The sequence below is a fragment of the Colletotrichum lupini genome, chromosome 10, assembly GCF_023278565.1.
Source record: "Colletotrichum lupini chromosome 10, complete sequence".
Lineage (NCBI taxonomy): Eukaryota > Fungi > Ascomycota > Sordariomycetes > Glomerellales > Glomerellaceae > Colletotrichum > Colletotrichum lupini.
This window is the reverse complement of record NC_064673.1, coordinates 3,676,111-3,687,491: the sequence shown is the minus strand read 5'-3', so window position 1 is coordinate 3,687,491 and position 11,381 is coordinate 3,676,111. Positions and strand designations below refer to the sequence as shown.

Below are 11,381 nucleotides of genomic sequence, written 5' to 3'. Positions count from 1 at the left end.
CTTATCCCACCAAGAACGTGGCCGGTCGCATTCCCGACTCATTACAAAATTGCAGACCCAACTAACCCAAATTAAGTCTAAAAAGAAGGTTGCGACCAGCCAAAGCTGATCACTTCTACCGTGTCTCAGGTCGCTCACTTAGCAAGCTTAGCAGACTTAGCCTCCTAGGCGACCCTTTCTCTCACGGCCCTCTTAATTTCCTGGTTTGTTGGTGGCACTGGCTCTAGAACGATCTGGGGAAGGAAGTCTCGACTTTAGGGAGGTAAATGATCCTGTTTTTTTCCGTGGTGCATCATATCTATGATCAAGGTTTTCTCCGAATTCATCTAATGTGCTTGAGTTTGTTAGGTCTGACGATCGGAGTGAATGTGTACATGCAGTTTGGGACGGTTCGTCTGTTGGGGGTTGCATGTCTGAGCGGGCCCAGCGGGTTGAAGGTAACTTTCCGCTGAGCTCTTGACCGTGTGTCGATCAGAAAACACGAGAGAGGACGTCCACCATCCTCAAGACTTGTTGATGGGAGTCGGCATTCTTTTCTTGAATGTGAAAGTCCTCATGCATTTCTTGGTCGACTATGTATTAGTCAATCGTTTCGACATCCCACTTCGCGACGCCCACCTCCCTAAACATGACGTGTTAAGGAGGTGGGAGCCGTGATGCGCCACAAGTAAGGTAGTCCACACTACGTCACTAGCAGTCCATGTAGCATACCTACTCCAGAGGATCAAAATAGTTCATCGCGCATGTTTGATATTGGCGGATGCATTTCATGGTCATCTCTTCATAAGCATTCTTCTCCCTTAATATTAAGATACCTGAACCGCCCCTTTGAAGATGACGGCTTCCACGACTTCGGGTTCGACGATTTATGTTTGTTCTTGTTACGTAACAGGGATAGTAATCGCACCTCATAAAGTGCCCGTTACGTACTAAATCACGTATCTATTTTAGATATCGTATATATAGACCTTTTCCTTTTATTTATTTTTATTTTAATAATTAAGCTACTTTTATTATACTCCGTATACCTATTATTACGTACTATAATTTATAATAATTATAAGCCTAGCTCTTAATTAAGACCTTATACTACGATAACGTACTTATTAATATAATTTTTATAATCTTTTTAAAATAACTAACTTATTTATATTTATTTTAGCTTAAGCTAAACTAACTAATTATAATAATTAAATTAAATAGTTTAACGTACTTCGTATTATAAATAAGGGCATTGGGGTTTAGAAATACGTTAATCTAAACGCTCTAAATTCCGACGTATTCTTTAACCCCTTTATAGTACTTATTTTATTTTTAAAATTCGGATAATTAGTTATAACCCGTAATAAAAAAGAACTACGAGCTTATTAAGCCCGTTATAAGGCGTTTAAAAACGATTAAAGAAACTAAGAAATCTTTTATTAATAGCTTTTAAATATAATTCTTAGTACGAACTTTTTAATTTTTTTAAATACGAGTAACTTATAAAACTAAGCTAGGTTTTTTTTTTTAAAACTAACTATATTACTTATTTTATATAAATAAATCTATTCTTATATTATATTTATAAAAAGGATCTATATATTTAAGAGTATTTAAAAATAATAGGAGCTCGATGCTAAATATAAATAACTTATAGCTTACGAACGTAATATTATTAATATATATATTAAAATCTTCGTTTAGTAGTTAGTAAAATTAGTTAATACTATATTATATAAATATATATTTTAAAAAGCTATTAAAAACGGCGCTAAGTTTAGTATATAGCGAATTATTAAATATTTAAAATAAGAATTTACGCCCCCCGAACTAGTAATAAGGAATATAGTTTAGAAAAATATTAATAAGCCCTTAATAAAGCGAGGATTAGAATTAACCCCTAATATTAATATAAAAAATAATAGTTTACTTATTTTTAAACTAAAACGTATAATATTCTAAAAATTAATAAAAAGATCGCTATACTTAATTTCTTAGTTATAGTTAAGTCTAAACTTAATTTTATATAAAACTAACATATATATAAGACCTTTAGTAAATTAATAACTTTTAGAACGTATACGAGGACCCTCGAGGAGATTATATATATATTTAGCTTAATAACTTAGGACGTATATATTAGATAACTTTTAAATTAAAAAGGGGTTTACTCTATTTTTATTAAACGCTTTAACTTAGTTAACGATATAAATAATAAGGGTAACGTTATATATTTTTATAATTACGTATACCTATAGCGCCCTATAGTATATTAAAAATTAAAATAGGTATTTATAAACTAAAATATTAATAAGTTATTAATACGAATACTAAGGAGCTATATAAAAAAAGTCCTCGCTATTATTAAATTAAATAAATAGAAATTATTTTATAATAAGGTTAAAAAAGCTAGTTAACTAAAGAACGATAAAACCCCTAAGAAACCTAGGTTTTTAAAAAGATCCTTTAACTAACTTATAGTAAGCTTATTGATAAACTAAAATAAGGGCTATATAATTATTATATTTATAAAAAATTAGGACTTAGAAATAAACGTAATTTTTAGTACCCCTATAAATAGCGCTTACCCCCTTTTTTAAAATATAATAATAAATAATTATAAAATAACATATTAAGTTAATAATAAGAGCTTATTTAAACCTAAGAGTTACGTATTATTAAGTAATAAAAACTATATTAAATTAAGAATTATTATATTATTTATTATCGTACGTAGTACTTATATTATAAAGGGCGTCCTAAACGGACCTAAGGGAAAGGGAACTTATAATTTAAAACTCTAAAACGTTACTTATATCGAGGGATTTTATATTAATATAGTTTTAAAAACTTTATTAAATAGAAGCGTATTTTAATATTATAGTCTAGATTATATTTTATAATAAAGAACGCTTTATAAGAATATTATTAAAAAGTAGCTTATTTAAAAGAATAATTTAATCTTCTTTAAATATAAGCTCCTCTAATCCTATCCTTTTTTTATAAATTTTAAGCGTATTTTATAGAGCCTAGTTAGTATTATATTATTAATTAGCTATAAAAAATTCTATTACTTATATTAACGTATTTATAAGAGGTCTAATAGCGCGCTCCTTTAGTACTTTAAAATAGGTTATTTTAAACCTAATATTTTTCGTTAATTACTATATAAAACTCGAGGTATATATATTAAACTCTTATTATAAGTTAAGTATAAAGTATATATATTATTTAAAGCTAAGATAGTAGTCTTAAAAAAACTACTCTTAAAAAGAGCCTTATAGTTATAGTACTATATATACTAAGATCTCTTCTATTTTAAACTATTTTTTAATAAATAATAATATATACTTATAGCTTCTAACGAATATAATAAGTAGCTTAGGGGGTTCTTTTTAAAAACTAAAATAGAAAAAGAAGTGCTTTTCGTATTATAGAGCCTCGAGGTAGCGATTTATTATTAAAAAAGGACTCTAATTTACTTTTTTAAAAATAATAATAAGACCGCTCTCTTAATTATAAACGTTAAATATATATATAAAACGTAGTATAATAAGCTAAGAATCGGAATAGAACTTCTATTTTTATATATAAAAGAACCTATAAATAATACTAAAAGAGTAAGTTAATTTATAATTACTAAAGCTTATAAAATACGCTTTTTTATAAACCTCCTTACGAATTTATAAAACGAAATAGTACTAATAGTAATTTTTATTTATGATATTACTTTATAGGAGGCTAATAAAAGAGATTTATTTATTATAATAAAAATTAATTAATAAAAGCGGTATTAACGCTAGTAATAAATAGGTTACTAAGTACGGAATTTTAAACTAGTTACCCTATATCTTAGTAACCTTTATATATATAATTATTAAATATACCTTTTTTATAAAGATCGTAAGAGGGGTATATATTAAAAAGAGTTTAAAATACTTTTTTATAAATATATAAGATACTTAGTTAGATATATATTAAAAACATATAATTTATATAAAGTCTAAGTACCTATACTTAAGTAAGTATTTATTATAAAAAATATTAAGTTTAATAAAAAAGTCTTTTATAATCCCGTATACGAAGAATAAGTTATTATAAGTAAGTAAGTAAATTTAGTAATATAAAAAATATAAGAACTTTTTAATATTAATAATAAGTTAGTTCGAGCACTCGGGGAAATAGATCTAGACTTTAAAAATACTAATACTTAAAATAACTCTATAATTAAGGATAATATTATTATTAAATTTTTAATTATTTAGGACGCTAAGTAATTAATAAACGTACTCTAAGGTGCGGTAAATAAGGTTAAAGAGGCTAATATAGTTTTATTATTATTATTAACTCTTAAAATAACCCCCTTATATAAGCTTAGGAATAGGGGTAAAAAAAGAGATATAATGATTAAGTTATAGATAGCTTTATATAGTTTATAGTCCTCCCTACGAGCGCTTATATATATTATAAAAGTTCTTGAGCTTTTAATTCTTAACGGCTCTTAGTAAAATACTAAAATATATAATAAATAAGGTATTAATTATAAAAAAGTAATTTTTAATATTAAAGTTAACGTTAATAAAGAACTTTTATAATAAACCTTTATTATTATATAAAAATAGAGCTTATAAGAACTACTTTATTAAGTACTAAGTAAAGCTCTATTAGGTCCTAAACGTTTAAACTAGGCCCGTAAACTTTTATAACGCTTTAATAATAATATTTTCGTAACGCTTTTATATTTAAATATAAAAGACGGCGATTATTATAACCGTCTTTAGGACTACTTTTTCTCTACTTTTATACTTAATTAATAAAAAGTTATAAAGGAAAGTAATATAAAATATATAATACTTTATTAAGTAATAAAAAGAGTAGTTTATAAGACCTATTTAGAGCGCTCTAGAGGAGTTTAGAAATTACGACTTATTAAAGTTAATTTCTAAAGCTTATTAAAGAAGTTTAATAATATTAAATATCTCTTACCGTAACTATAAAAACTACTTAAGGATATTATAAATATAAAAATAAAAAAGCTAAGGGATATTAGTATATAAAAAGAAAATAACTATAATTTTAAATAAAGGATTTTATTTTTATTAAAGTAAGTATATATTTATAAATATAACGTTAATAATAAAGTTAATAAGGTAAAAGTACGTATATATATAAAGGGGGATATATAACTACTTAACCCCTTATAAAATACGTACGCTTTAACGCTCGCTATAAAGGCCTTTAGGCTTATAATAATAATAACTACTTAATTCGACTTTAAAATAAACTAATATAATATTATTAACGTATTCCTTAACGCGCCTTTAAAAATAATAAGTTAATAATTATTAAACTCTTAAAAAAATATAAGGTTATTAATAAAATAAATAAACTCTAACGCACTCTATATAGCCTCTAAGACTTATTAATTTTTTAATTTTAAACTTTTATTTTTATACTCCGTAATATAAATATAATATATAATTATAACGAGATCTATATTTACTAAACTATAAATAGGAAGGTAATATTAATATTTTATATTAATAATTTTATTATTTTATATTATCGAAACGATAAAAAGGCGGCTTAGGGGATCGTTAATAACATAAAAAAATATATTAACTTTAAAAAGAATAGACTAATTAATTACTTTTTTAAAGTGCGGATTTTATAAAACTATATTATTTATAAGGTTTACCTTATTTACGATATATATATTAAGCGAGTTATTAAGCGCTTCGATTTTATAAATTTATTATATTTAGCTACCCCTCTTTTTTAAAAAGAGTTTAAACTAAACGAGAGGTAAGTAATAAAAGAAGAAATAAAGAGCTACTAAGAAAAAGTTAAGAGTATGCTTTATATAGCTATTATAATTAGACTAGACGTCGCTTTTATTTACTTATAATTATTACGGTTCTTAACTAACCTAAGCGCAACTTATATTAAAATAATTAATTACTATATTTAATATTTTTATATAACGAGATATTTTATACTCTATTATAATAATATACTAAGTACGTAATTATTATTTTTAACTAGAAATACTAACTTTATAAATAACGAGGTAATATAACGATTATTTTAAAAATATATAATATTCCTTTTTAATAGCTTAATTTAATAAAAATTAATATATTAAGCGATAGTTACGACGTTAATTACTAAAGCTAAGCTTCTTTACTTTAAAGAAACTATAAAAGAGACTATAGTTTTAAAATACCTTTTTAAAGATATTACCCTTAACTTAAAAAAAGTATAATTAGTTAACTACGATAATTAGTAAACGATTCGACTTATTATAAAAAATTTTTTTTAGCTACTTAACTTCGCTATATTAATAACTATATAAAATATATAGTTAAGATAAAAGTAAGCTAAAAATAGCTTCGAGGTTACTTATATATTAATAAAAAATATATTAATAAATAAACTTATTAAAAACTTTTTATAAGCTAAGTTCGAACATTTCCGTATACTTCTTAACTTTTATAATATATAAAAAGCTATTATAAATAGCTAAAATAATTAAAAATAATTAATTTAAGTTATGCTTAAAAAAACTTAATACTTAAAAGTAGACGATAAACGGAACTTAAAGTGCGGCTTAGAGGTTTAAAATAAATAAAATAAAAACTTTTTATAGCCCGAAGGCCTAAACTCTTAAAATAACCTTACTTTATAAGGTATATATATATAAAAATAAGACCTAAGCTTATATTTATTATTTAAATTTTTAGTTTATAAAGTATATAATTAATAAGAGTATAGCGTTATTAAAAAAGAGGGTTAGTATACGTATTAAAAAACGCGTTTTATATATTTCGAAATTTATAAAGCTAGGAATAATAAGGGTAGCGGGGGGTATAAGAGCCGGAACGACTATTAAGTTAACGACTTAGAATATAAAAGCGAGTAACGTAATAAAAAGTTAATTATAAATAATTATAATAAATATAAAAGAGAACTAGGGGCGCGCGTTAAAAAAGTCCTCTATATAAAAGCCGATATAGTTCTTATATATTTTTTAATTATTATATATTTAGCGGACGATATTACGGAGCTTAGTAATATTTTATTAAAATTATAATTAAAAGTACGCTTTTTAATAATAAAAAAGGATAATATACTTATAAAAAAGGGAGCGCTATTTATAATAACCTCAGTAAGGGCCTAGGCTATTAGTTATAAAATAATTAATATATTAATATACCTACGGGCTTATAAAGTAGTAGTACTTATTATCGCCGTTAATAATCCGTAGTTATAAACTTTATAAAAAGGAAAGTTAAAAAGTTAAAAAATTTTAAAAAAATAGTCTAGCGAGATAGTATAAGTATTTATTAATACCGTATATTAATACTATATAAACGATATTAAGAATTACCTAAGTAGCTAATAAAAGTAAAAATAAAAAATAAATATTAATATACCCTTTAGCTAAATAGTTATTAAAATAGTACGCATACTAATTACTACTTCTTATAAAATAGTAACTACTATTTTTAATATTAATATACTAAAGGGCTATTTTAAAATAGGGTAAGTATTAGATCTCTCGTTTTTTAAAAACCTCTCTCTTAAGCTTCTTAAGGACTAAGTATATATTAAATAGGCCTAAAATAGTAAAAAGAATTATATTTATTACGGGGGGTACTTTAGTTTCTTAGCGTTTTTTTTTATTTCTTACTACTTTTTTAAAAAGAGCTAGCTTTACGTTTTTTAAACTTTAAAATAATATTAAATATAAACTCTTAAAATAATAAGTATACGATATACCCTTTTTAAAAAGCTTATTATCCGAACTAGTTTTATTTTTATTTTTAAACTCCGAGGGGGAAATAAATAAAAGCTTATTAAAGCTTTTATTATTATTACTTACTTTATTATTACCTTTATTATAATTATTAAAAAGAGCCTCGAACTTAATAAAGTTTTTAATATTTTAATTAATAACTTTAATATCCTTTTAATTAAGAAGAAAAAGCTCGGTAGCCGGGCCTTAATAAATAAATAAGAAGTTATAAGGGGGGGTAATAATTTAAAGGGGCTTATTATAATAAATTCGGGATACGGCCGGCGATAGGATGCTAATAACTTAGCAACCGGTATACGGATCTTATTATAAAAGAACTTTTTAAAAAGTAAAGCCCTTATAAAGGACTCTATAAGCTTTAGTTTTATAATATATTTATACTTATATTATAACCTCGCTAGTTAAGTACTTATAGCCTAATTCTTTATAATTCTAAAGCTTTTACTTTTATAAAATAATTAGTATAAGTAATAATAAATTATAAAAACGAACGGAACGTTAACGAAACGATACTTAACTATTAGCGAAGAGTTATTAGTATTAACGAGCTATAGCTATCTAGAGTTAACTACTTAACCTTATTCTATCTAAGAGAACGAGCGTATTATAAAATAAGTCTTATTTAAATACTAATATTTATAAAAGAGCTAAATAAAAAAGATAATTAAGGTAGATTACCCTTACGGGCTAGTTACCTCGTTAATATTCTAAAGACCTTATTTATTATAAACGGGGCGTTTATTAGTAATTAATTACTAAATATACGAGGTTAAAGTATATATAAAGGCGCGGGTAGTATTAAAATAGCTAGTTTAATAGACCCTATAGGCCTAATAATAACCTATTTCTATAAAATAATAAAAATAATAATCGAAGATCGAAACTAAGAACGGCGTTAATATAAGGAGCTCGTTTAATAACTTACCGAGTGACTAATAACGCGTTTAAGTTAACGAGAATATAAAAAGCCTCTTTTTTATAATTATAAACTAATTAGAAAAGAGTTTACGAGTACTTAAGTAGTAAACTAAATTATTATTATAGAAATAAGTAATAAGCTTCGCGCAAAAAGTACTATAAAATAGTATATTAAATAGGCCCTATTTAAAATATCCCTATTACTATAAACATAATAGTATAATTATAAAAAGAGCCTCTAGGATCCCCTCTCCTAGAGCGACTTCTTAACGTTTATTTATTAATAATACGTAGACCCCCAGACTTAAGAACGGGAATATTATAAAAAGCTAAGGATAAAAAGGCTAAAAGAGGGCTAGACCCTTACTTAGTTCTTTACTAAGTAGTTAGCAATTTATTATAACTTAAATATAAAAAATATAGAGAATTCGAAAGTAGAGGTATATTAGTTCTTTTTTAAATTACTATCTTAGCTATAGGACGATTTAATTCGTTATAGGGTCTTAATTAAGAGAGTATATAATATAGCTTACGAGGCTAATAAACTATAATTATTAAATTAATAAAAGGGTAGCGACTAGTTATAGAAGGATAATAAGAAGAGGCTATATCCGTTATTAGAATAACTACGTCGAATATCCCCTTTTTATAAAAAAAAGAGTAGGGAGAGCTCTAAGGGGCCAGGCTCTAGGGACTTATTAAGAGTAATATTATAAAAGCTATATAATAAGAGTGCTTATACTAAGCTATTATAAAAGCGTTATAATAATAATATTAAGTACTTTATATATAATAAAATAGGTTATATATTTAATAAGTATTAAAAAAATAAGTTAGGAGGTAGGGGTAACGATAAGCCGACGTACCCCTAATTAAAACTAACGTTAGTAACTATTTAATAAGTTATTACTAAGCTAAGAGTTATAGAGGTCGATTTATTAAAAAACGAGTAAGTATAAGTAATATACCTAATATACTTATACTAAGTATTAAGAGGGTATCGATAGGAATAATTATAAAGGGTAGGGTAATAGTTTTGCGAGGTATTACTAAAAAGCTAGTAAAAGTTAATATAAATATATACTCCGAAATAAATATTATTAATACTAGGCTCGTAACTTACTTAGGGTTAACCCCGGTTATTACTATAGCTCCCTTATTAAAGGACTTTTAGGGTAAAGCCGTAAGCTAGGGGAAAGCCTACTAGTTAACGCTCTTCTTTATTAATTACTATAAGTAGCTAAGGAAGATTTAGTAATTATTTACTATAGTTAATAGGGATAAAGGAATAGTAGACCTCTTATTATTACGATTATTAATAAGCTAGGAGGGTATTCGTATTAATATAATAACGAATATATAGTCGTATAAGCCTATTTCGGTTATTAAACTAGAGGTAATAGCTCGCGATATTATTAAGAATTACGAAAGGGTATATATATTATATATTGTTATTATAAGAAGTATTACGAGGGTAATAGAGACTAAACTACGAGGGGGTTTATTATTAGAACTTTAATTAGAAATAGAGACGTTCAATAAGTAGTTAGTAAAGGGACCGTAGTTATATAGTAAAATAGAATATATTATTAACCTAGTTCTAAGTACTAAATTACTATATAGTCCTATTTATTTATTAAGCGAGAAATAACTTAATAAGCTTTATATATATATTATTAAGAACCTAGCGAATAGTTATATTATACTTTTAGTTAGTAAGGCTAGGGTACTAATCCTTTTTATATTAAAAAAGAACGGTACGCTACGCCTTTATATAAACTATTACGAGCTAAATAAAATAACCCTCAAGAATCGATACTTATTACTACTTATTAACGAGCTCTTAAATAGGCTTCGCAAAGCAAAATAGATTTTAAAAATAGATATTAAGGATATTTACTACCGTATCCGAATTAAAAAAGAAGACTAATAGAAAATAGCGTTCCGGAGCCGATACGGTTACTTTAAGTATACTATTATACTTTTCGGGCTAACGAACGTACTTGCGACGTTCTAGGTATATATTTACTAAGCGCTCGCTAACTTATTAAATACTTACTATATAATATATATAAACGATTTAATAATCTATTTAATAATAAAAGAGTAGTATATAAAGGATATTAAAAAGGTCCTCTAACGTCTACGTTTATACGGGCTTTTTATTAAATTATTAAAGTGCTCGTTTTATTAAAAAAGGGTCGAGTTTTTAAATTATATTATTATATTAAAAGGAATTAAGATTAACTTATTACGAGTACGAATAATTACTAACTAGAAGGCGCTAGAGTTTATTAGGGATATCTAAGTGTTCTTAGGGTTCTATAACTTTTATTAGAAGTTTATTACTAAATACTTAGGTATTATTATATTAATAATAGTATTATTAAAAATAAAAAAGGGGTAAATAAGGGATTTTTAATAAACTAAGGAAGTAAATAAGGCGTTTAATTAGCTAAAGGTCGCTTTTACTTTAGCGACTATACTTACGTATTAGAACCTATAACGTATTATATAAGTAGAAACCGACGCTTTAGTTAAAGTTATTATAATAATTTTATTATAATAGGCTAATAGAGAATAGCGACCCGTTACTTATTAGTTATAGAAGTTTATAAATACGGAGTAATAATAGGCTACGGGCTAATAAAAACTACTTACT

The 11,381-nt window shown here is 25.1% G+C and overlaps 1 protein-coding gene across 1 annotated transcript; it reads left to right on the top strand.

Annotated features, from left to right (window-relative positions):
- Positions 1 to 329: 329 nt before the first annotated feature.
- On the top strand, positions 330 to 8,976 carry CLUP02_18242 (uncharacterized protein; the record flags this gene model as incomplete). The annotated part of the gene is made up of 3 exons (XM_049297144.1): positions 330 to 393; positions 476 to 633; positions 8,962 to 8,976. 3 exons carry the CDS (start codon positions 330 to 332, stop codon positions 8,974 to 8,976), a joined length of 237 nt encoding a protein of 78 aa, XP_049138368.1.
- Positions 8,977 to 11,381: the final 2,405 nt, after the last annotated feature.